Here is a 27,431-nt window from a genome sequence, read left to right as displayed (position 1 = left end):
CTGTTTTACCATTCATTCATCCATTCTGCTATTTGTGTGTACGATGTTGTGTGTACGATGTTGGGAATATGATGATTTAAATAAATATGGCCATTGGTGTGCAACACTTAGAAACATGATTTTAAAAGTAGGCCAGGAGATATGTGATAATAAGCTGTAATGGAGAACAAGACGTGGTTCTAGGAAAGGATGATAGATGATCCTTTTCTATTTGGAGATTCAGGGAGGGGATTTTTAATTTGATAAAGGGGGTGGATGGTACAGTGCAAATGACAAGAAGGGAAAAGACTGGAGATGTATTTTGAAACTGGAATAAACAGGACTTGTGTTTCCAACCCAATGGTGCAGGTGTCTCACAAGGAGGGTTCAGGACTACTCTTTCTTGGTACCAACCATGGCTGTCTTCAGTGGGCCTTTCTGTTAAGTCACAGGACATCTTTGATGTACAATAAGATAGGCAGTGTAGGATCTGCATGTGGGCTTGCTTGCTTCTGAAAGTTCCGATAGCCAATGATGCAGGTGTTTTATTTGTCATTCAGGTAGGTGACGAGAAGCAGTTTACAGCACAACAAAAAGACAAGCCAGTCCCACAAAGCTAGACTAAACCTAAGAGATCTAACCAGTCATTTATAATATGTTGGGGAATGGTAGGCTCCTCTATCAAGGAAATTCATACTCATGCATAAACAATTGTTTTTTATTTTGGGGTCTGAAATCAAATTTATTGATCCATTACAGATGTTAGCCAGAAAAAAGGACCACTCGTGGGACAAATTCCAAAAGCCTCCAACAGTGAAGCTAGGAGGAGTTGTAAAAATGTCCATCAGATCTAAAAAGCTGGAGTATCTTATAATGAAAATTGGAAGACTGGAAGGTATAAGTTTTTTTTTGACATCGAACCTATTTTGGCTACAGACCAGAGGGACAGGATTACACCAACGGCTGAAGGCTTGGAAGAGAGCCTTGCCTCTCCAAGAAGGATACCAAGGCACCTAAAGGGTCTTGATAGAATTCATTTATTAATTTTTCTTTGTTTTTTTTTTCCTGCTTCTTAAGAAATTTGCTCTTTTTGGTTATACATGACAGTAGAGTGTATTTTGACATATCACACATACATGGAGTCTAACTTCCCATTCTTGTGGTTGTACATGATGTGGAGTTTCACTGGTCGTATATTCATATATGAACAGAGGAAAGTTCTGTCCCATTCATTCTACCACGATCAAGTTTTGATGGGAGAAATCACAGGCTCCTTGAAATGCACACATGGCTGGTGCATTTCATAGACTTGTACATCTCCCCATCTACACTAACCCTTCCATTCTTCACTGGGAGAAGCCAAGGAGCAGATGTTATGTAGCACAGTAGAAGAGGAAACCCAAAGTGACATCTCCTGATGCTTTTTCCACATTTGAAAATTTATTCCACTTCTAGTAGAAACACGTTTTTTTGGCCAGGATATTCTGACAGTGAGACTTAACTGTAATCAACCCACCCCACGCAGAAGGAAGCTCCATGGTTCTGCTGGTGGCTGCGGGGACTCTGGGGAAGGATGGTGCTTTCAGGCCTCCAGCCAGCCTCGGTTCTGCTCTTGCTGAAATTTGTTCTGCTCCTGAACGACTTCAACATCCAAAACGCACACTTCCAGCTCCCTGCCCAAGAATGCAGAGATGTACAGAACTAGAGCTTTCCCAGGCTTCCCCCGCAAAAAAAACACTCTTCAAGGACTTTGGGAAAATGTAGTGGACTTTTGGCAAGATGCAGGTGTTTCCATTGTAGCACAGCAAATAGCAAAAACTGAATAAGAACTCGCTGAGTCTTGAAAACGTGCTGCCACATTGTCATCCCCTAGTTGCTTGGTTTACTGTTCCTTCTTCTCTCAGGGGGGGATATCTGCATTTTTCTATTGGTCCCATACTCTTCACAGAGCAATTCCATTCTGTTCTCTTGTTCTGCATCCTAACAGCCCCAAATCATTTCCCTGAGGAATTCCAGCGGGTAGTCTTTAATACAGGGCTGATTTAGAGATGAACATTTGAAAATGATTGAGCACAAGAGAAGAGATTAAATTTTCTCATCTTTTCTGAGCAATGGTAACATAAGTTCATAATGTGAGGGAAAAACAGAGGTCATTCATCCAGGTTCAGTGCACATGCATATAATCCCAGTGGCTCAGGAGGCTGAGGCAGGAGGATTGTGAGTTCAAACCCAGCCTTAGCAACTTAGTCAGGCCCTAAGTAACCCAGTGAAACCCTGTCTCTAAATAAAATACAAAACAGGGCTGGGGATGGGGCTAAGTGGTTAAGTGCCCCTGGGTTTAATCCCTGGTACTCTCTGAAAAAAAAAATAAACAAACCAGAGTTCAGTTAAGAAATGTCTAAGAATGCCACTATTTCCTACAGACCCTATTTCATATGCAAAGGTGCCCCCAAGGTGAACTGGACAATGTCCTGGGAGGCTTCATGAGTGAGCCCCAGATACCAGCCTCAATGTGTGATGCAAAGGATTTCCTGACTGCTCATCCTGATCCAGTTCTGAGGTTTTTCTATTATTATTATTATTATTATTATTATTATTACTACTACTACTACTACTACTACTACTACTACTACTACTACTTTTTAAATTCATTTTAAATTTATGCATTAAAACTGTACATATCAATGAATACCATATGATATTTGAGACATGTATTTATCATGTAATGTTTAGATCAGGTTAAACATTACTTTTTTCTCATACATTCATCAATTCTTTATTGCAAAAGTTTCAAAATCCTTTCTTCTAGCTTTCTGAAATATACAATACCTTATCACTATCTGAGTCACCCTGCTATACTACAGCACACCAGAACTTCTTGTTCCTCTATAATTATAACCTAGTACCCATTGCTCAACCTTTCCCCCCTCACTGTCCTCTTCCCAGCCTCTGGTAACCACCGTGCTACTCTTCAATTACTATATGATCAATGTTTTTATATTTCCCATATGAGCGAGATTATGTGCTACTTGTCTTGGTATGCCTGTCTTATTTCATTTAACATGCTGATCTCAAGTTCCATCCATCTTTTCACGACTAGATTTCATTCTTTTTCGTGGCTGAATAGTATCTCATGATGTAGACATACCACATTTTCTTTATTCATTCATCATTTAATAGATACGTGGGTTGTTTCCATTTCTTGGCTCTTGTGAATAGTACTGCAATGAACACCGGAGTGCAGATATTACTTCAACTTACTGGTTTCATTTCCTTTGGATATCTACCCCGCAGTAGGATTGCACAGTACACACAGTCTCCCTTTTCTTTATATCTTCGCCAATCCTTTTTATGGTTTGACAACAGCCATTCTAGCTCTAAAGAGTGTAATCTCATCATGGTTTTGATTTGTATGTCCCTGATGATTAGTGATATTGAGCATTCTTTCATGAACCCGGTCTTATTTTGAGAAATGTCTACATAGGCCTGGTAACCATTTTTTAAAGTGGGTGATTTGGTTGGCCAAGGTTTTATCTCCCTGTCCTGGTCTGCCTTCAGGTCACCTTGGCTTGTTCAACTGAGCCTCTGAAGTCTTGACCAACTTGTTGACCCCCTGCTTGACTTGTCTGACTGCTCATGGAGGTAGCCAGACTTACCATAAAAAGTCATTTAAAAGCCCCTAGTGAGTTAGATTCAGGATCCTCAATTTCCTTCAGGAAAGAAACTATGTGTATCAGGAATAGCATATGATTTCTGACATAGTGACAGCAGTTGGAGTTATACAAATTATAGGATATGATTACAGTGTTTGCTGTGATAACACCATCAAAATCCTTTTGTGATGTCTAACACATTCAAAATGCAAATTCCAGGATATTTAAAGGCCCATCAAATAGAATTGTTATGACTTGAGATTAAAACCCAGGAATGCTGGGGTTTCTTTTACAAGTGTGATGAGCCGAGTTTTCCTTCTGTCATTTAATATAACACAGAGAATGCTCCATGTAAGAGATCCATGCTGCCAAATTTAACGTTTCCTATCTTGGGTTGCCAAGGCTATGGGGAACATATAATTCAGGACAAGTTGGGTTCCAGTGTCTTCATCTCTTAAAGCAGGCACTGTGGGAGTTTTTCAAAATTAAGTAGAAATGATATCACTCAGGCTTGTGAGAATAGAAACCACATTTCTATTCTCCCCCCAACAATCTGGCATTCTCCAGACTGTGCACCTCCAGTAAGCAGTGTATGTATGGGTTTGCTCCGTATCAGAGTAAACCTGTATATGAGGGAGACCTGCCTACTTGTGACATCAAACCCAAGAACGGAGTCTCACACTCATGCAGATGACCTGGAATTGAGTTCCATTCGTACTACTCATTACCCCAACTCCTTGGACAAATTCCTCAATCTCCCTAAGCTTCTGCTACATCATTTGTAAAGTGGACTTAATAGGACCCACCCTGACAAAGAGCAAAAGCACCTGGGGTGCACTTTACCTAGTCCATGATGGTAGCTCTTAGCACCCCAGTTATCCTAAGAGTGCTGTTCAGGTGAGGCCCACCTGACTGCACTGGTGGGGAAGGATGCTTCTGAAGGGCACCAGCGATTTCCACAGCTCGGCTTTTCCTCCAAAGCCTCCTGGTTCCAACCTGCTGGTCACAGCCCAAAATTAGGAGCACAAAATTAAAACTACACTGAGATTTCATCTCACTCCCATCCTAATGGCAATTATCAAGAATACAAGTAACAATAAATGTTGTCAAGGATGTGGGGGAAAATGTTCACTCGTATATCACTCATGGGATTGGTGCAACCATTCTGGAAAGCAGTATGGAAATTCCTCAGGAAACTTGGAATGGAACCACCATTTGACCCAGTTGTCTCACTCTTTGGCATATACCCAAAGGACTTAAAATCAGCACACTAAGTGTCACAGCCATGACAATATTTACAGCAGATCAACTCACAATAGATAAACTATAGAACCAACCTAGGTTTCCCTTCAATAAATGAATGGATAAAGAAAATATGGTATATATACACAATGGAATGTTACCGAGCCATAAGGAAGAATGAAATTACGGCATTTGCCAGTAAATAGATAGAACCAGAGACTATTGTGTTAAGTGAAATAAGCCAATCCCCCAAAACCAAAAGCTAAATATTCTCTCTGATATTCAGATGCTGATTCACATTAAAGGGATGGGAGGAAGGAAGGGAGGATGGGAGTGGGAAAGAAAGTAGAATGAATTGGACATAATTGTCCTATGTTCATATATAAATACACAACCAGTGAAACTCTGCATCATGTACAACCACAAGAATGGGAAGTTAGATTCCATGTATGTATGATATGTCAAAATACATTCCACTGTCATTCTAATACATTCTGGCATTGTAATTACTCCTTACTGTAGTCATTTCCAAATGCTATAGCCATAATGACTCCCAAAATAACAAGGGGCGATGACATCCTTAAACCTTTGATGTTTAGTTTTTCTTCAATCCTGAGCCTGGCATGGAACTTGTAGGCAGCTAAAGGTAGACACACCCCCTGGATCAGAGGCCTTCAGGGGCCAAGAGGGAAGGTGACTCTGGATGACTTTCTGCTGGGAAGAAAGACACATACATGGTCCAATCTTTTTCCTTTTCTTTTGGAGAGTGTCAGAATTTGGCCTGTCTAAAATAAAAGAAATGCAGAATTCCTTCCCCAAGACTCTGTGTATGAAACAACAAAATAACATTGTTATTCCGGATTGTTAGATGATAATGATTAGCATTTATCAAGAGCTTGCTACATGCTGGGCAGGATGCTGAGCAACATTATCTTTCTTAAATCTTCACAACTCAATGAGATCAGCACCATTATTATTCCCATTTTACACACGACAAAAGAAATCTTGAGAATGCATAATAGCACTGATATTGGTATGCAATTTATTGTAGAATGCTTCAGTATAGACAGTGTGATAGAAAAGTAGGTGCTAATTTTAATCTTTATCTCAGAGGTGGTCCATTGCCCTCATCAGGAATATACTTTACGACTACTATTTAATCAAAAGGCTTCATTTCTGACCAACACCAGAGGTTGTTAACAACCATAACAGACAGTAGAAATGAATTCCAATGGGTAAAATTGGAGGTGTCCAATCTATACGGATTCAATATATTGCAGGGGTCTTGCCTTTCTCTGAATGAACCTACATAAGGACTTTGGGAGCTCTCTCTTTGAAAATAGTGCCCCAGCCTGATTTTTAAATAATGTTGCCTTCAGCTGTTGACTCAGGCCTGTAGGTCACCTGAGTCCAAATAGAAGGTAAACACACTGCTGCCAATAATCCATCTGCTCTGATGCAAGGTGTCATCAGAACCCTGAATAGAAGAAAGGACTGGGATTTGGGAGTTTTCAGAGCATGTGGCTTTTGTGTATGCTTGCTCATACATGTCTGTATTGATGGCAGAATTGGCCTGGGACTTCTTTCATGATGGCCTGGTAATAAGATTGTAAGGGAAATAATTAGAGCCTTGTAGCTAAATGCTGGCTGATGCAAAGAATGGCCCCAAATTACTTAACAATTATAAATTATCTAATTGGCTTTGATTGATCACTGCAAGAACTTAAGCTGTATTTTTAAAAACTGAAAATTATGACACCCTAGTGCCCACTATAGGGACTGATCCTGAGCATAATAGATATCTGGTCAATAGATAACAAGGTCATCCTACATCTGGTTCCACAAAGGCCACTAAAATAATGATGGCTAAAGAGTAGGCACACTGGTTGGCTGCCCAGCTGTCAGAGAGGGAATATAGTCTATCTCCATAAGAGAACCACAGAGTCCATACATTCAGCCTTATGTTGGTTTATCATCGCAAGAGAAATGGGAAATTGACAAATTCAATCTAGATTCCATGAAGTCTGGGGAAATCACTAGACCTTACAAAAATGTACATCTCTGCCAATATAGCAGAGGCTGCCGTGAATGTGTGTACTGTGTCCAAGGCACAGCCCTCTCTCAATGTGTTTCTGCATTCCCAGCCACCAATTTTCCTTTCCAAGTTTGTTCTTGTTTGCATTCAGTTGTTCTTGGTTGAAAAATCTGTTCTTAATCATATTAATAGCTAAAATTAAGATTATTTTAACCTTTAAATAACTTGTGTTTAACAAAACCACAGTTCTTTCTAAAAAAAAAAAGCCCACACATTTTAATAACAAAATAGTCAGTAATCTCATTTTTCCAAGTTTTTTTTTAACACAATACAGTTTTGTTTCCTATGCATTGTCATGCAGTGATCGATATTTCCTAACTTGAGAATTCTATGCTTTACATAACAGAAAACTAAATAAGAAGCAGATTGTCAAGTGCTGAGATGGCAGACAGCTGCCAAAATTCTATGATTTCACCCTAGCGTGGGTCCCTTAGTATTCTGTTGCAAAAATCAAAACATTAATTCATTAAGGATTGCTTAGCATCTTCTTCAGGAAATGCACTACCATTCTATCATGATATCAGACTTTATGGGAATTTTCCTTTCCAATCTGACCCAGCGTAATTGGCTTGGCCTGAATAAGGATGGTAATTAGAAGCAGATAGCATTTATATTTTTTGGTGGAGAACTGAGTGCTAATGTTAAAGAAGCTTCATGGATCTAAATATTTTTCCTGGCCTCTCCCAATATCAAGTTTCTTTGGAGTCTACGTAAATTACGATGATGCCCTACCAGGAAAAAGAAAAAAAATCACATTCCACACTTCATCCATAAACCATATCTTTAGCAAGAAAACCACTGTTAGGAACTTTTCCATCAGACCCAAGTACTATAGCATAAACAATATGCCTTAAGCAATCAACCATTTCCCAACATATTGCATATAACAATAATGCATAGAGAAAGTGTGTTGCAGATATCTGGTTCATTCCTGAAGTTTTCCCTGTTCTTCCATCTAACATCAGTGACTGCTACTCAGTGGATAAAGCTGGCAACCATACAAATCAGTTGCTTCAGACCTGAACTTGATCACTCAGCTAAGTTTTTAAAAGGAAGGACAAACATGACAAGATTTTGGACACTCTTCTTGGTGCCATGATTGGCCTCATAGCCAGTATTCTTGGTTACTTCTCTGATTCTTGGGTCTTGTTGTATAATTGTAGGAAAAGTGTAAAGGAGAGCAGGAGAAATAAACCTTAGAAAGTAGCTAATAGAGACAGAAGGCGAGGTGAAGTCTGGGTTGCTTGCTTAGCTTCTGTGAGTTCACACTAAGTACCAACCATGTGGCGGACACAGTTCTAGGTTCTAGGGTTACAACAAGACTTCGCCTTACATTGTAACAACTTATATTATTCTTGGTAAAAAATAAACAAGAAAATAATTTTTAAAGAGGGGGGAGGCACTTAATTAAAATAATGGTAAATGATCATGATTCCTGCAAAGGAAACTCACAGAGATCTGAGACAGAAAGTCAATGGGCACAGAAAGGGTTGCATTTTAGCTGCGATGTAGAACATGGGCAATTGCCTCTCCCCAATTAAGGAGGAGGGCATCAAAGTAGTCATTCCAACTGAGAAGGAAAGGCCTGTAGAAGAGCCCAGAGAGCCCAGGGAAAGGGAAAAAGTATGGGGTGTTGAAGCAACTAAGAAATTACCAGTATGATACGGGGTGAGGTGGCACTGTAATCCCAGCAGCTCTGGAGGCTGAGGCAGAAAGATCACAAGTTCAAAGCCATCCTCAGCAAAAGCAAGGGGCTAAGCAACTCAGTGAATCCCTGTCTCTAAATAAAATACAAAATAGGGCAGGGGGTGTGGCTCAGTGGCTGAGTGCCCCCTGAGTTCAATCCCCAATACCTAGGATACCTACTCCCCCTCAAAAAAAAAAAAAAAAAATTACCAACATGGCTGAAGTTCTGAGAGCAAGGCAGACTGGATGGTGATGGTGGGGTTCTATTGACCATGGTAAGACCCTTGGAAGCAATACACCAAAAAAGTACATCAAAAGCCAGGAAAGGCAAAAACTAATATAACGATTAATTTCAAGGATTCCCTAAATGTCCATTATGTATCCAAAACCAGGTATGATTCCAACAGTGCCAAACCCTTTGAAAAATTCCCCCTATAGTTAACAGTGGGCAAAAGTATGATTAATTTTTATCTTAACAATGACATGGATGGTATTAAAACACCTTTGCTCTTTAGAATGCCACTATTTAGCTCCTCAAAGCATGGACACATGAATTTGGGCCTTCTTAATAGATGTAGCCAATGCTTCATGAGGTTAGTGGTGATGGGCACTTGAAAGAACAGTACTGACACATGGAGAAGAGGAATCCACTGACTGTGCATGTAAGAAAGATGGCCTTGAGCAATGTGTGGGATATGTTGGAGACGATGCTACTCTTACCCAACAGCTACAAAGTGTAGATATTTTCAGATACTCTTGACCGTTAAGATCTCAATTCTATGAGAGTTCATACATCCAAGTATATATGTACACCTACCATGGTGCCCGGCTCTGTATTGCAGATGCTACAGTTAACCAGACACCATCCTCCTCAAGGAGTTTATCGTTCCGTGGGATAAACCATACATGTAGATTTCTTGATAGAAGACAGAAGTTCTAGGATGCTGCTCAATGTTAGGAAGCAGTATGAGAGCTCCATTATAGATTGGGGTCCATCTGAGGAAGTCAGGAAGCCTCTGTGTGGAGATGATAATGACATGGAGAGCATAGGATAAGCATAGAGCCTTCCAGATGGGATGAGAGGAAGACACTGTTTCTTGAAGCAGGAGCAGCATGTGCAGTGGTCTAGGTAAGAGAGAACATCAGGTTGGTTCTTGAGACCACATGAATATGTGACGAGGGCCAAGCTGAACGGGAGCGTGGAATGAAGAAAGGCCACGTTGAAAGAAGCTATATGGAGTCTGGTTATCAACTTCTTCAAATGCTTGGGACTTAGGACCCCCTGGAAGGTTTTGACCCAGTGGTTATCGTACCATACTTTATTATCCTCTAATTTATAAGTTGACATTAAAAATAGCTCAACTGCAGGGAGCAGTGGTGCATGCCTGTAATCCCAGTAGCTAGGGAGGCTGAGGCAGGAGGATCACAAGTTCAAAGCCAGCCTCAGCAACTTAGCGAGGCTCTGAGCAACTCAGTAAGACTTTGTCTCTAAATTATATATAAAAGGGGCTGGGGATATGGCTCAGTGATCAAGTGTCCCTGGGTTCAATCCCCAATACTCCACTCCCCAAAAAATAGTTCAAGTGTTTATAAAGCTCTTTCAAACTAGGTTTTCTAATGCTTTTCAGAGGCAGAGAGAGAAAAAAAAAATCATCTAACTTGATCTCACCATGACCTTGCCCTGAAAAAGTGCAAGGACTGTGCTTCCCATTGATTTGATTCCTTCCATTGGAATACCAGGGGAGATTCATTGATAAAAGGTATGTTTGAACCCTGTCTTTCTTAAAGGAAGGACCCTTCATGTGGAAGCAAATGCTGCTTTTACAGTGGGCTCAGACAGAGAGAAGCAGGCTATGAGGTGAATACCCTTGCTTCACCTCGGGTCACTTTTCATTTGATCCCTTCAGAGAAGCAATCAATGTCAAGAGTGTTTAATAGTCTGTTCCAACACCGAAAAGATGTTGCTATTCCAGGTTCTCTCATTAAACATAATGGACATTGATTTGAAAACATGTTCCCTTTCCCCGAATAAACTGTTGTCCGTATTTTTCCTCTTTTTGTTCAGAACAAGAGAGAATTTTCCCTGAGGAACTGGCACTGAGCATCATGTTTGGTTTGGACATCTAATGGGCGTGCACATCACCAGCAGAATATGGTTGGAAGGCGCCCCCGATTGCCATACCATTCATGAGTGGCTCTGAAAGCCACCAAGACAAGAGCAGGCAAAGGAAACTTGTAAACAGAAGCAGGTTAAGACCCTAAGGCAGGTGAAACAGTCTTGTCCACAACATCTTTGAGCTTTGGCCTCCGAGATGATACACTTATACTTGGCACATCAATTCTTTTGGAATAAAAGACTTGAATATTTCACATGGAGAAAAATCTTGTGTACCACAAGAGAAGGGAAACTGGCAGCTTCCATCAAACCACAGGCTGATTCTCTGGGATTATTTTAATTGTTCTTCATGCTGGTAATAAGAGGAATGTGTTCATTTCGATCAAAACCATGTCAAAGCATGAGAATCAGCTCTGAGAACCTAAGCTGCCCAAATATCTGGGCCATGAAGAGGGAAAAAAAGCAATACAGATTTGGTTGTAGAGGCCAATATACCTCCCTTAATTTTCCGAAGGCACAGGGAGAGGGTTTCCTACCACCCATGCAGCCAGGATGGTATATGGAGGAAAGTCAAGGCGGGTAGAGGAATGGGGTGGGGTCAGGGGCTCACTTGTTGTGAAATCTTGGGCTAAAAAGAGGCTTTGACTCAGAGAACAGGTGAGAAGATATGCTCCTGAAGATTAATGCTAGAGCCTATTTGGGATGGAACTTGTAGAACCTTGCCCAGAAAAACAAAGGTCTAGAAATGCCAGGTCCTTCAGATTTCAAGCATTGTCTCTTATCCATACATCTTTCTTACAGAAACTGTTATGGACATTCCTATCTGATCTATTTCTATCACATGATCCTTCCTGAAACACAGCTGATTAGATAAGAAGTAGACTTCAGGCCTCAGTGGAACCATGGGCCACAGTATATGATGCAATTTGCTCAGAAATGTAAATTCAGATATATAGAGTTCATCTCTGTTGGGTTTGAACCAGACATCACGAAAGGCCAGGACCTGGAGGAAACCTTTTTTTTTTTTTCTTGCACCAGGGATTGAACCCAGGGGGCGCTTAACCACTAAGCCACATCCCCAGCCCTGTTTTTGTATTTTATTTAGAGACAGGGCCTCGCTGAGTTGCTGAGGGCTTCACTGAGTTGCTGAGGGCTTCACTGAGTTGCTGAGGTTGGCTTTGAACTTGTGATCCTTCTGCCTCAGCCTCTTGAATACCACCAAGGGATTACAGGTGTGTGCCACTGCACCTGGCTAGGAAACCATGTTTTACACACGACTGACCTGTTTTGTAAAGAATTTAAAAATTACAGCAGATGCTTGAGACAGTGTGGCTCCAGAAAGAAAAAACAAAGAGAGGGATCATTTGCTCTTAGCAATTGCCTACTCCTTTTACTCCCTCTCCCTGCTGAGGTGCCCCTGTATCCACCCAATCAATCTCTCCTAGTTTGAGTGGGTTCCTTTTCCTAGAGCTTGTGTTTTCTAAGAGGTGATATAAGTACATTTTAAATGACCTGAAGAAATAGCAAAATATAAGGCAGAGATATTATAAAACACTAACTTAGCCAGGCGTGGTGACACATGCTTGTAATTCCAGCAGTTCGGTAGGCTGAGGCAGGAGGATCGAGAGTTCAAACCAGCTTCAGCAACTTATCGAGGCCTTAAGCAATTCATTGAGAATCTGTTTCTAAATAAAATATGAAAAAGGGCTGGGGATGTGGCTCAGTGGTTGAGTGCCCATTGGTTCAATCCCTGGTACCTAATAATAATAATGATAATAATAATGATTATTATTAGAGTAGCCTTTTGAACCTGACTTTCTAATACAGCCAGTGACATAAGCTCCCAACTCCCATAATTATCTTTCCTAACTGGACCCAACCTTGATGTAAACACAAAGGTACAGCACACAATCCCCAGTAGCATATTCCCACACTGCCATTAAGAGAGATTGACCTGTGAGGACGTGGGATACCACCAAGGATCTGCAGTGACAAGAAGGAGCCGAGAAGTGCTTCAGAGCCTCCCTGGGCCCTCAGGAGGTAGTGAAGCAAATGGGATTCCATGATCCCTCTCCCCAATATCTACCACAATAGTTCTGCTTCTCTGAATTTTATGCACTAAGGATCCATGGAAACATTTGACCAGAAAACGGGATCCTTTGCTTGAAATGAACACTGTGCTGACACGACCCGTGATCCCTGGGTCATGGATGGTTTTGGCTTCTACAGACAAGTTCTGTGAAGGGCTCTATACTTCTCAGTTCTCCCTACATCAATTTCCTTAGGGACTGGTTTTGTCCTACTTAGTGAGAATCAGCCCGTCAATTAGTATCTCCATCTCACCTCTCAGTGTGGGGATGTGAACCAAATAGTCCTCTCTATCATCAACTTGGTATACATGCTGAAAGAGAAAGGGCTTATAAACATAAATGAAAGTCAGGGGACAGTAGAGGCAATGTAAAGACCCACCATGTAAAGAGTGCCTGCCTGGAAATAAAAGTCAACTAGTGACAAGGAACAAGTCAAAAGCATATGGAATCAAGCTGGGTGCAGTGCACACCTGTAATCCCAGAGGCTTGGGAGGCTGAGGCAGGAGGATCACGAGTTCAAAACCAGCCTCAGAAACTTTGCAAGGCCCTAAGCAACTTAGTGAGATCTGGTGTCTAAATAAATTTATTTTAAAAAGGGCTGGGGATGTGGTTAAGTGGTTAACCACCCTGGGTTCAATCTTTGGTACCAATAAAATAAGGAGTATGGAATTCAGTCTAGCCTTGCCTCAAGAGAGAACTACAAAGACATCCTGGTTCTAAGAGTCAACACATACTCTTTTTGACTTTTGCTACTTTGAGTTGGGAGTTACCCCTTGTAAACAAAGAATACTGAACAATCCCGGGCTTATGGGTCTCACCCAATTCTCTATGGCAGAGAACAGAATCTGGTCTTTAATTCATTAGAGACCATTGCAAGTCACAGAAACACAAAAGCAGAAACAACAATCCCCAAATCCCTAAATCTCTTTCATATTTAGCCCTAAGCTTTTGCACTAGTACACAGACATCCATATAGAGTGTTAGAACATCCATCGTTTCTAACGTTAGTATTTTTATACCATTGGTTTGTAGTTTTGTAACACTAACACTGAGGAGAATAGAAAAAAAAGGTTGAGCTCAGAATTTTAAAAAATCATTTAATAGAGAAATCTAGCAGCAAATGGAAGAGGAAAATATTTGCATGGATGTAACTGGTACCCCAAATCAGGAAGACACTCATATTTTTAGCATCAGCCTCTCCTGGCAAAATATAAGTAATTATAATAGTAATCTGTTTCAATGGAAATAAAGTACTGTAATATTTATAGTCTGTGCCAGAGTTATAATGACTGTGGGGCCAGAAGTGAAGTGTCACAGCATGCTCCACATGTTTTTAACACGGTTTCTAAAGGCTCTGGAGGCTATTAAATTTAATGAACCCATCTGCTATGAAATAGAGGTCCCAATATAATCAGTTTCTACCAATGCCATGTAATGCCGATGGCATTATCTGTTCCAAACCCAGCAGGACTGTTTGTGTTTCTCTTTACGTGTGTCTTTTTGTTTTGAAGATGGCAACTTCTTTGATATGCAGCGGTGTCTAGGGAAAACACTGTACATTCAGTCTCCAAGCTCCAGCAACATTGCTTACCAGGCCTTCAGCCCCCTGAGTAATTGCTTCTAGGCTGTATGAGGTTGTAGCTTAACACAATCACCCAAATGACTCCTAAATGGCCCAGGTGCCATGCCTGGATGGGAAACCCAAGCAAATGTACCATTTATCAAATGCAAAGCATTTTCTCCAAGTTTAGACTTGGTGGGGGGTGAGGAGGAGGGAATACACGTCCAATTTGCAAATGCAACTAAATTGGTTTGGAAGTTCCTACAAATTGCCTCCCGAAATGCATTACTAGCAAATGGGAGGGGCAGCGGGGCTTGGTAATGAATTCTCATTATTTTAAATGGTCACATTCCTACTGTTTCTAAAAGATTTCTTTGCTTCCCTTCTGTGTGTCACTGTGGTCTGTGCAAACCTCCTCTGGAGGGGGTTGATCAGGCTGTGGATGCTTCCTGGGTTAGATAGTGCTTGTATCCTGCAAAGCAAGTCGGGGTAGCAATCCCAAGCTGATTGAATCCCAACCGCCACAGCACAAGTCATTTGCTTACCAAATGGAACAAATTCCATTGTTAATGATTTCTATTGCTCTGCACCTAAGAGATAATGACTGTGCATGACTTGTATTCAGATAAGAAGCCTATGAATTTCAGAATTCTGGTGTTTGCTATTTTGTCAATTCATACATGAGATCTTATTAGATTAAACATAATTAATGTTGTTAACATTAATTCATTTATTTGGTCTTCACCAGGAAAGCAAATTGAATAGAACAGGCAAGCCAGAAACAGAATATTCTAACAGACTGGTAGCAATAGGCCAGGAGGATGGTCCCTAAAAGGAAGTTTTGTCTGCCTGATTCTAGAACCAGGCTTGATCCAAAGCAGCTTTTGACTCTCATGTGCAAGAATCCAAATTCAGCTTCTGTTCACAGTTCAGCTTTTTGTTGAACTTGTCCAGACCTAGAACAGTATGAATCATTGTATAATTAATAAAAATAAAAAGAGCGCTGTACTAATAGGTCCTTTTAATCTATTCATTGAAGTCTTAAATCAATTACATGATTATATTTGTTGCTGCTGGATTCAACGATAATAACTGATGAGTCAAACAAGCAGGAATCCCTTTTGCCTTAACTATTCAGTTAAGTAAGGAGAATGAAGACTTAACATCATATTAAGCAAACTTAAGGGATCAAGTGTTCTACTTCCTTAGTATTTGGTAGAAAGAAATCAGTAGCATCACAGGTCTTCTGATTCCGAAGAAATCAAAAACAATTTCAGACTATAATGTAAGGAAGAGATCCAGACTTCTGAAAACATCAGGGATGAGCAGAAACATTACGAGCTAGTATGGACACAGATGCTCTAAAACTTTATCTGAACAAAGAGGTGTTTTTTTCTCTCTTTTTGTTTGGTTTTCGTACCAGTGATTGAGGCCAGGGAGACTTAACCACTGAGCCAAATCACCCAGCCCCTTTTTGTATTTTGTTTAGAGATGGAGTCTTACTGAGTTGCTTAGCAGCTTGCTGAATTGCTGAGGCTGGCTTTGAACTCGCAATCCTCCTTCCTCAGTCTCCTGAGCCACTGGGATTATAGGCATGCACCACTGTACCCGGCATTATTTCTTATTTTGAAACAGGGTCTTGCTATGTTGCTTAGGACCTAAGTTGCTGAGGCTGGTTTTCAACTTATGATCTGCCGCTGCATCCAACTGGACAGAGAGTTTGCAGGAGGAGGTATGGGGGCATCTTCTTCTGGTCTTATCTCTCTTAACCAGAGCACAGGGACAGAAGCTGTTGTGGTACACAGCATTCTAAAATGGCCATCACAGTTTTTGCTCCAACAGGTACATTCCCATAAAATCCCTTCCCCTTCAGTGTACATGGGATACTGCTCCCATAATTAGATTACTAATCAGCTGACTTCAAGTTAATGAAATGAGAGATTAGGCCAGGTAGGTCTCGCCTGATGGAAGAAACTTTTAAAAAAAGGTGAATCACCCTAGAGAGACACTCTGGCTGGTCTAGAAAGCAAACAGCATTTCATTACTATGTCTAGGGGCCATACAGTAAGGAAATGCAGGCAACCTCTGAAAGTGGTTCCCAGTGAGTAAGAAAATGAGAACTTGGTCCTCAACTTCAGGGAACTAAATTCTGCCAACAATCTGAGGGAACTGGGAAGAGAATTCTGTACTGCAGAGGAAGCCTGCAGGTATTGTGGTATGAACTGATCAATACAATCAGTTATAGGTACAGGTTATAGACTATAGGAATAAGATTTTGATAAGTGAGATAACAGAAATGATAGGTAAATATGAGTGTGTAGGCCATAAGTTAACTAGAGTCTTAAGTAAGCATTAAATAAGTTACTAATACTGGTTATGTAAAGCAATTGCTGTGGTAACACTTCCTGATCACAGTTCCCTCCTTGCTGGAGTAGAAAGGATGGAGTCACTATGGCTACATGAACAAACAGGTATGGTCATAGGGACTCCATCTCAGCTGTTCTAGACTCCACCTTAGTTTTTCTGTTATTGCTCCTGTGAAGAGACAGCTGCAGGACCCATTTCTGAGAAAACAAAATGAAAACTGTTTGCTGCTAAATTCAAAAAAAATATATTGTCTTCTGTACTTTGTACCCCACAAAATGTACTCAACCCAGGATATGGTGGTTTTGGTGATCTATATGACTTTGAAGTAGATTCTCGCCCCAGCGGACCACCTGCTTGACAGTTGTGTAACACCTGCTTAAACCCAAGATGTGGAGGCTGGGGATATAGCTCAGTTGGTAGAGTGTTTGCCTCGCATGCACAAGGCCCTAGGTTCAATACCCAGCACCACCAAAAAAAAAAAGGAAAACCAAGATGCAGCCAGGAAATACTGCTCTCCCACAGAGCATCAATTTCTAGGGGTGACAGTCCCTGGCCAAGTAAATAAAGCTCTCTAATTTGTTTCAAATTTGGACTCTGAGTGTTTTCTGCGTGGTCTCCCTATAAAACAAGGAGACAACTCGTAACGACCTGCAAGCCACTAGCTAAGGTTCAGCCATCTATACTGAGACTCTAGACCCTTGAGATAACACTCTGTGTTGTCTAGAGCAGGGCCGACTGATTAACTGGCCATGGAGAATAAACACAGCTCTCTGGTGATGGTGAGTGTGTCTGTGGTCCTAGCTAAAAATCACAACTCTTAGACCCAATCGTGGCCCTCCATTTTTGTGTCTGGGAAGACCATTTTCCCTCCTGGAGCATAGAGCTCTGGGAAGCTACCAAGAAACAACAGGACAGGAAACAGATACTAACCCCCAAGAAGGAGAGTCTGTTTAAAAACTACCCATAGCCAAGAACATAAATTCACACTAGATTTCCAGAAGGAAATAATGATAGGTAGTATATATTGCTTTATCACCATTTATAGATGTTCAGCTCTTTGAGGCAATTCTGGAAGGTAAGTTTCATCCCCATTTTATAATGCAGAGAACGACACACATGTGAAGTGACTAGCTTCAGGTGACAGAGCTGACACGGAATAGATGTGCATCTCAAACCTAGGCTTTTGTTTTAACTCTAAAGTCAGTACTGTTAGCTCACAATCTAAGGTATGTGTCTAAATATTAAAAAAAAAAAATCCAGCGTTACCAATAACACCAAATTATTAAAATGAAGTTTGTTTTACTCAGCTTTTTAACTCCTGTGACTAAAAGACCTAATGACTGGAACAATTATAGAGGGCGAAGAGTTTATCTGGGGGCTCACGGTTTCAGAGATCTCTGTCCATAGACAGCAGGCTCCTTTCCTAGGGGCTCGAGGTGAGGCAGAACATCATGGCAAAAGAGTGTGGCAGAGGGAAGCAGCTCACATGAAGATCAAGAAGCAGAGAGAGACTCTAGACTCTCTAGATATAAAATATATACCCCAAAGGAATGTCCTCAATGCCCTATCTCCTCCAACCACATCCCACCTGCCTTTAATTACCACTCAATTAATCCCATCAGGGGGTTAATTCACTGAAAGGGTTAAGGCTTTCATAACCCGATCATTTCTCCTCCAAACCTTCTTGCATGGTCTCACACTTGAGCCTTTAGGGAGGAACCTCACATCCAAACCATAACAAGATTGGCCACCAGCTTCAATGTTAGGCACTCCAATCTCTTCTTCTTGCAAGATGAGTCACATTAGGGCAAAGCTTGTTTGGGACAATCCTGTGTGAGTCAGGACAGTGACAAGCTCAAGTCTTGATCTCCTATTCTGACCCCAAACCAGATGATGAGAGATAGGTGGAGGGGTCCTGTAGAACCTAGGCCCAGAGGGGAACTTTGTAGAGATTGTGGCTTCCTGGTGAGAAGCAGCCATTGGAGCAGCCTTCTCCTCGGAACAGAGGAGGAAGGACCCTCACACATCCCCATGAACCCAATGTGCTTCTCAACTTTACTGAAATGAGAAAGACTCTCAGGAAATTCTACCTAGGGACTTATCTGTCAGTTCTATTTGCCAAGAGACAACAACAGATGCTTGGAATGCACAGCGACCATGCTATTTTGGGGGTAACCAGAATCTGAGGTTTAACCTTTATGAACATCAAAGGGTTCTTGGAGAGATAAGATAAATGAGCTTTGTCTCCTTGGCTTACCAACTGTACTCAATAAGGAGCCCCTTAAAACATTATTTTATCTTAAAGTAAGTAAAGGTGATTATGACATAGACTATAAATTTCAAATAAAGGTTTACCAAAACACAAGAGTTCAGAGACAGCTCTTATGACCCCTGACCACTGGCCTTGACTCTTGCTGTCAGAGACTGTTTAGTGGAAAAGCTTGAGTAGTAGTGGTTTCTCCCTCTCTAGTAATTGCCCCCATATAAACAAAGGCATGTATGTAATTAAATCAATACAATAATTGAGTTCAGTGATTAACATAATCTCAAGCAAGACACTGAATTAATATGAAGCTTTACTTCCTTATGAGCTTATGTTCAGCAGGAGCCTCAGGTCCTATCTCTTTAGCCAGGATATCATATATGAATGACAGACACATCCTTCTCTGCAGGTGTAGGATGGCATCTGCTTCTCATTACTGATGCTAATTTTGATGACCTGCTCAAGATGTTGTCAGGATTTTCCCACTACATACTATGCTAGACAGTGTAGACAGGATCCTACTGTACACCCACATCCCCACAGTTAACACAAAATCTCTAGGAAAGCTCTTTGAGACCCCCCAAAATATCCTGCTCATCATCAAACACTCCCCCTAGATTTACCATCCATTGATAACCTTTGCCCTAAATTAGATTTTGCTAAAATGGTTACAAAATGGTGATTTTCTAACTCTCAATTTTCTAACTCTGGATGGCATGTCACACCGTGTTCTTGCCCACCCAGTTCTCCATTAAGTTCATCTGTTTGACTTTTATTTACCTATTATCAGTAAGAGCACATCCATTTCTGTTTTATTCAACAGGTTATAATCCATTGTTGTCATTCTTCATTATGAGGTGTAGCTTGTCCCAGATTTGATCAAGAGAGTCCCTTTATGATGATTCCTCTGTCTGCCATGTCCTTTTGACATGACCACATTATTTTCAGGATATCCTTAGCTTTTGTTGCAAAATACTCCAGTCTTTATTTTTTTATTTTTTTGTGGGGGCAGGTTGCACTTTACCTAATCAAGCTCTGGCATTAGTAGTTTCTCTGAAGAATCCTAATTCCCTTTAGTGAAGGATAATCTGGGTCTCGGATGAGTTCATTGCTACTTGGGTGCCATGGCTTCTGGCTCCTTCCAAAGGACAGAATTGGGATTTCACTCTAAAACCTTCAATCCAGTCTAATCTCGTGGGAACCATCTGCCTTGTCTTTACTCATTTCCACAGTTGTTCAATCTCAAAATGCTCAAAAAGAGGATTCAAAATTGCTAAACCCATATTACTACAAACGAAGCCAAAAGAAGTTTAAATTTATTTGCAGTTTGTTTTGTCCTCCATTGATTGAGGGGTAGACAGTGGATGTATTGTGTTCAAGATGTCTGAGACATTGGAATTTAATATTGTATATTACTACATATCAAAGATTAATTCCAAAAGTTAGTTTCTTGTTTTGTTTTTTTTTCCTTTTTCCCTCCCTTTTCTGGAATACTTTGTTATTCAATTGAAATATAATGGCATTTGTGGTCTTATTTGCATTTAATTTTTAGATTTTCCTTTATTCTTGCTATCTAATTTTAATTTTTGAATGCACAGAACACATGCTTTCAAATGTCAAAACTAAGCCAGAGGTGGGAGAACACATGTGTAATCCCAGAAACCCTGGAGATTGAGGTAGTCAGATCACAAATTCAAGGCCAGTCTCAGCAGTTTAGCAAGAACCTCAGCAACTTGGTGAGACACTGTCTCAAAATTTTAAAAAGGACTAGGAATTTAACTCAGTGGTTCAGTGCCTCTGGACTCAAATTCCATTACATTCCCCCACAATAATGGGAAAAAGTCATTCAGACCTGTGTCAATTATTTCCCAATTCCTTTGCTTCTGTACCCCTCCCACTCCTTCTTTATTGTTTTATTTTTATTTTTTTGTCCCAGGGATTGAATGCAGAGGTTCTTAACCACTGAGCCACATTCCCAGCTCTTTTTAAAATATTTTATTTGGAGACAGGGTCTCCTGAGTTTCTGAGGCAGGCTTTGAACTCACAAGCCTCCTGCCTCAGCTTCCTGAGTTGCTGGGATTACAGGTGTGCACCACCATGCCCAGCTCCCTACCACGTCTTATATGTGACTAATCCTATTGGTTTCTGATTTATCCTGCCTATCTTTCTGAGAAAACAAGCAGATACATATATAACTTCCTATTTACTCCTCTTTCTTATAAGAAAGGTAGCCTGCTATACTTACTTGGGCATTTTACTCCATCTACTTAGCAATGTATCCTGGAAATCATTCCTTATGAACCTATGGAGACCATTCTCACTCTTGGTTTTAACATTGACTCCACTAGGTGTAGCTTCCAGTTTATCTAATCCATCTTATGTTTGAACATTTAGGTAGCTTCCAATATGTGGGAATGACAAGCAATTCTTCAATGAACAAATCTGTCAGTATCTATGTTTTATATTGTTAGAGGTTCACCTTCAAGGTTAATTCTGAGTGGAATTTTCCGGGACAAAGGGCAAATGAAAATTCTCCCCACAATAATGCCCCATTCTATGCTATAGTATGTACTAAAGCCTCTCTACCCCACAGCCTCACCAACACAATGCATCAATAAGTTTTTAATTTCTGCCAGTCTGAAGGGTGAGAAATAGTATTTTACTATAGTGTTATTTTTCTTACTGTGAATGAAGTTATGTAGTTTTTCAAATGTTTAAATACCATTTTTATTATCTTTTGTGAATTATCTTTTTGTGTCTTTTGCTCATTTTTTTTTCTATGGTAATATTGGAGGTTTCCCATCAATTTTTAAAAGTTCTTTATATAATAGGATTTTTAATTCTTCCATGTTGCAAATATGTTCTCCCTTTTCATTTTGCTTAGATACCCTAAGGCATGTTTTGACTTGCCAAAGTTGCTTTTATGTTTCGTTTTGTTTTTGTTTTAAGTAGTCAAAATAATCCTTCTTCTTCTTGCCTCTAGATTCAGAAATCTTGGATAGAAGCCTTTTCCCAAATTAAGGGCACAAAGGAATTCACCCAGGTTTTCTTCTGGTGCTTGTATGGTTTAATTTTTTACCATTTATCTCAGGATTTCTTTCCTGGATAAGCTGTGAATATTAGAATTAATTTTCTTTTTCTCTAAATGGCTACCCAATTTCCACAAAGACGTTTATTTATTTGCAAAGCCCTTCATAGCCCCATTGATCTGAGATGCTGCCTTTATCATACACTAAATCCCTGTATGTAGTTCCATCAGTGTTTGGACCTTCTATTCTACTGATCTGTCTCTCTAGATCCTAGTACCAAAATGCTTGTTTATATCATGTTCTAACATAAAATATTTATATTGATAAATAGAATGACCAATCTGACACTGGGTTTACATATAAAAACCAATGAGCAATTCAGTTGCTTCAGTACTAGTCAGCTGTACTCCTCTTCCTTCCGGATTTTTATGGCTCACTTGATCACAGCAAACAAGAGGAAAAACTATCACTGCTGTTGTTATTGTCACTATCGGTAATACAGGGCCACCACAAATGGGACAGCTTAGCTATTTTGTTTTTATGATTCAAAATCAAACTAGGATTAGACTCTCAAACTGATAAGAGTTCAAGGAATCCCCAGTTACCAAAGGGGTACTCTGCATTTACCTGTGGCCAGGTGCCTCTCCTTGGGGAAGGGGTGCACCTTCTTGACCAGGAGACACCCTTAGCTCGGAGGTCTTACTGTGTGTCTGAGGTAGCTAAGCTGCTGAGGCCTGGCTGGGGTCGAGGTGTCCCCAACATGGATTTCCATACACTGTTCCTGCCCTTGATTTGTCTGCAACTACCAGAAACATGGCAGGAACACAACATCCCAGTGAGAGAAAAGCTGGTCCCTGGCAGCCATCAAGATCCCTCCAAGGACAGCTGTGTCTGGGTTACAGTGATTAATGTGATGTTAATCCCAACAAAAATGACAGCAGAGGGGTCCTGCCAGAAGGTTTACAATCAGCAATTGAAAAACGCCTCTCCCATCTGACTCATCATCCCTGTGAAAAAAATCACCCTGAAATAACAAGAAGAGTGGCCAAGGAGCAAAGTCCCTCACATTAAGCTCCTTTAGCCTCACCATCTTCTGCCTGGAATTCAGCTTTTGAATGAGCCCCTGATCAGAGCTCACACGGCGATGCTTCATCTCAGGAAGAAGATGTGACTTCAACCTCTGTGGTAGCTCTGATTTATTTTTGGAACCAACTGCATTCGCCTTCCAATTGAGACCTAAAGATGCATTGCCAGGCCTGGGCCTCACATGTAACAAAGGAGGGCTGAATCTAAGAACATGCTTTGAATCTTTGCAGAAAGGAGGGGGATTGGTGAACAAGAAAGGACACACGCCAAAAAATGATTTGTCTGAGCTGATCAGACACCTTTAGAAGCACGTCGCATTCTCAAGACATTGGTCACCAACCTTTCTTGCCAAGGCAAACAACACAAACCGTGCATCCAAACGTGGAAGATGTCATCAAACCCCATAATTGAGGAAGAATGATACAATTGCTCTTCTCTGAAATGAACACAGGAAAACTCTCTAATTGTGAGATGAAGGTCAACCCCAGCTTCATTCCCAGGGCCCAAGAACTCACGGTGCTGTCGATGTAAGCTTCGGTCCACACCACGTCATGCTCTTGATCTATGACTTTGGGCCTGCTGAGCACATGGAGGTACTCCATGACATTTTCCTGCACATCAGCCAAGGTGGAGATCTGGGTGAAAAATCCTGCCAAAATCCAAGGGAGGACATATTTAGTATCACATAGGAAAGCCTGCAACGGGGAGCATGCATATGGTGTGCCTTCATGCCCTCTGGCTAAGTTTTTCCTTTTTAAATCTCCATATCCACCATCAATCCATTCAGGAGTAGTATGTTCATGTTAGAAAGTGTAATCAAGCTGGGTGTGGTGGTACATACTTGTAATCCTCGCTACCGGGAAGGCCAAGGCAGGAGGGATTGCAAGTTTGAGGCCAGCCTCAGCAGTTTAGCAAGACTCTGTCTCAAAATTAAAAAAATAAAAAGAGCTGAGGATGTAATTTAGTGGTAGAGGCCCTCTGGGTTCCAACCCCAGCACTGAAAAAGAAAAGAAAAAAAGGAATATATAGTCAAGCAAAGAGAATAAAATAAATCCACCAGAAATCCACCTCTCAGAGGTGGGGGCACTCTCCAAATACCATTTTATAACCTTTTTTTCCTTTCTTCATATTAGTGAACTCATTTCCCAGCCACAAGTATTCAAGACTATCTTATTTTTTGTAATTTTAACAAAAATAGTTATGATAAATTTTTGAGTGCTTACTAAATGTCACAACATTTGCTAAACACTCATTGATATACTTTGTCTTATTTATTTCATTTTTTTTTGGGGGGGGGTGGACTGGGGATTGAACTCAGGGGCACTCGACCAGTGAACCACATCCCCAGCCTATTTTTTATTTTATTTAGAGACAGAGTCTCACCGAGTTGCTTAGCGCCTCATTAAGTTGCTGAAGCTGGCTTTGAACTTGAGATCCTCCTGCCTCAGTCTCCCAAGCTACTGGGATCACAGGTGTGCACCAGCGCTGCCGGCTTCATTTATTCTTGACGACATGACATAGCAGAGATGACCATGCCCATGATAAAGGTAAGATGACTGCGGTAGATGGCAAAGGATATGTCTTTGGCCCATGTTTCACCAGCGTCAAGCAGCAAAATACAAAAAGTTGAACACAGGCCTAAGAGTGGCTTCATCTCTACCTTTTATTTCTAGGAATTTTGCCCCTTGTATGTTTGAGGCTGAAATTCCTGCTCGAACCCTGATGGTCAGACTTGCCCTTGAATATGCTGGGTAGACAAGGTTTCTAGGCAGCAGAAAAAGTCTGAAGAGAGTTCTCGTCCTGCAGAAGAGAATGTCACTGGGCTCTGGAGTGATGGGGCCCTGCTATAGGCCTCTTAAGCTTGGAGTTCTATGGGCTTTTGCTGTGGGATGGGAGATGTTATAAAGGAGAGGAAGAATTGAGCACAGGCCTGGTTCCCTGGGAGGGAGTCCTTTGTTCAAGCTTTTATGGAATATTTTCTCCAGCCTAACACTGGAGGAGGGGGGAGTAACAAGATGAGCAAGGTCCCTACCCTCATGGGGCCTGGCAGATCGGCCTAAGCAGTAACAAAATAGAACAATCCACATTAAACTAAGGCACACAGCAGGGAAAACCCATTGAATTCGGATACCCTGAGCCAGGGTCAGTGTAGCTGAGAGTTGAGGAATGAGGATCAGTGAGGTAGAAGAGGGACTAAGGAGAAACGAGGAGGGCAAAACCAAGAGGTCAGGTCCTTTCTGGAAACTGTTTTTAGCTCAGAATAGCTGGGGCAAAAGAGCTCAGAAATAGGGTGTTTCTAAATCAAAGAATGAGCAAGGGATTGGCACGTCAGAGCTTGGGGAAGAGTTGAGACTGTGTCCTAAAGGCAAGTGATCATGAAAGGACTTTCAGCTGGGGACACCAGATGAACACAGATTCACGTTTCCTCCTCATGCTGCTAAATAAGGACCATACCTGCTCCTGCTTACCAAGTTAATCAGAAAGAGTACATGTTCTTGTGAAGCCAGATCTGTCACCGCACTTTGCTACAACATTTACAGAATCTCTTTGTGTCTAAAACAAGACCCCGAGTAAGGAAACACCAGCCCTTCTGTTGTCCAGGAAGGGTCGAGACCCTCCGGGAGTATTTCCAAACAAAAGCCAGCTGGTTCGAATTGAGTGTGCCAACCCCAAACAGGTTCGGACCATGTGGCTTCAGGGTTCCTGCTGACAACTCTGCACAGTGCTCATTAGCATGCATTATCACTCCTCCCGCCCCACCCTCCTGCAGGGTCAGAGCCCAGCCCATTGCAAGGAAAAGGAGGCCCCCAAGGAAGACTCTCTGAGCGCCTGTTCTAGTTGGAGATCTGGAGGGAGTGAGGCCTATGAGTGCCTTTCTTGGGGCTCCCACAGTGCCCCTCTCTGGTCTCTCTTATAGGCCTGGGGAAAAGGTTTTTCAAGGGAGGAGAGGTAACCAGCCACACCCACAGCGGTCATCTTTCCATGCACAGCAGATGCAATTAGTATTTGAATAAGAAAGAAAATATTTTGCCTCTTCTTTAGTAGGGAAACCTTGGGCTCTAAGCGAAGAGTCTTGACACAGAGGACAAGCTAAGAGGGGAATTGGTAAGAGGAGGCGGTGGTTTGATAGTTTTGGAGGAGGGGTCTTGGAGGCACATTCCACATGGTGGAATCCCATTCCTGTTTGGGATTCCACACCAAGGGTGCCGTGAAAGCAGCATCTGTTAGATGTTTGTCTTGATGGTCTCTACTTTTATATCTAATCCTCAAAACCAACAGTAAAACTCTCAGATTCAGGTTTTCCAAAACAAGACCGAGAGAAGAAAGGGGATGGGAATAAGAAGGAGAATGGGAGAGACAGATCATTGGCACAGAGAGACAGTGGGAGGCAAAGCAATCAGACATTTGGAAGGCAATGGATCCGAGAAATCATTCTTACCAAGCTTTCTTCATCTTAGTCAAAGTTCTGAAAAGTTTCAGAAAGCTGAATTCCCAGAGCTACAGACCCTTAACCAAACGAACACCTGACCCTCCACGGGGATCACAGGAATCTCAGACTGACACATTCAAAAGCAACTCAAGGCTGTCCCTCTCCGAGTTCGTCTTCCCCACCTCAGCAATGTCACCACTGCCCAGATAGACGAAAAGCATAAAAAATTACCTTGATATCCATCATGTCCTCAACCTGCCCCATATCTCATTGACCAGTATGCTTCTTGAGTCCCAACTCTAACACGTATCCAAAACTCACTTCCCCCCCCTCTCTTTCCACCACTTTCTCCCTACTCAGATTCCACTGTGCATCACCTGGAGCCCCACAAAGCCATATCCCTCCCTGAACCCATTTCCTTGTCTAAGCTCCTCAGACAAGAGAGGGATCCTCTGAGAGTACAAAGTAGATCACTATCTCTGGCTATCCTCCTACATGGCTTCTATTTAGAGTTAGAATAAAATCCAAATGTATTGCTCCGACCTCCAGGACCCTCCCTCAATGAGCCCCTGCTTACCTGGGAGGCCTCAGCCCCTCCCTCCCTCCCCCTTATTCATGGTTTCAGCTTGTTTCCCATATTTTCTGTTCCTCTCATTTGCTAAGATCATTTCCCCACACAGGGTTTTGGCACTCATGGTACCTGCCACCCAGAAGAGCCTTTATCCAGTTTTTTTTTTTTTTTTTTCCCGAGGATGGTTTCTTTTTATTATTGTGGATGCAATTCAGAGAGGCTCTCTGACCATCCTGGCTGAGCTCACTCCTTCTCACTTCACC

The 27,431-nt window shown here is 41.5% G+C and overlaps 1 protein-coding gene across 1 annotated transcript in view; it reads right to left on the bottom strand.

Moving 5' to 3' along the window:
• The window catches only part of Cacna2d3 (calcium voltage-gated channel auxiliary subunit alpha2delta 3), an 872,527-nt gene that overhangs the window by 275,130 nt on the left and 569,966 nt on the right, over positions 1-27,431 (bottom strand). The window contains exon 13 of the mRNA XM_027947835.2: positions 23,683-23,816. Within this exon, the coding sequence (XP_027803636.1) occupies positions 23,683-23,816 (134 nt within the window). The remainder of the gene's footprint in view (positions 1-23,682; positions 23,817-27,431) is intronic.

The sequence above is a fragment of the Marmota flaviventris genome, chromosome 1, assembly GCF_047511675.1.
Source record: "Marmota flaviventris isolate mMarFla1 chromosome 1, mMarFla1.hap1, whole genome shotgun sequence".
NCBI lineage: Eukaryota > Metazoa > Chordata > Mammalia > Rodentia > Sciuridae > Marmota > Marmota flaviventris.
This window is presented reverse-complemented; position numbering and strand designations above follow the sequence as displayed.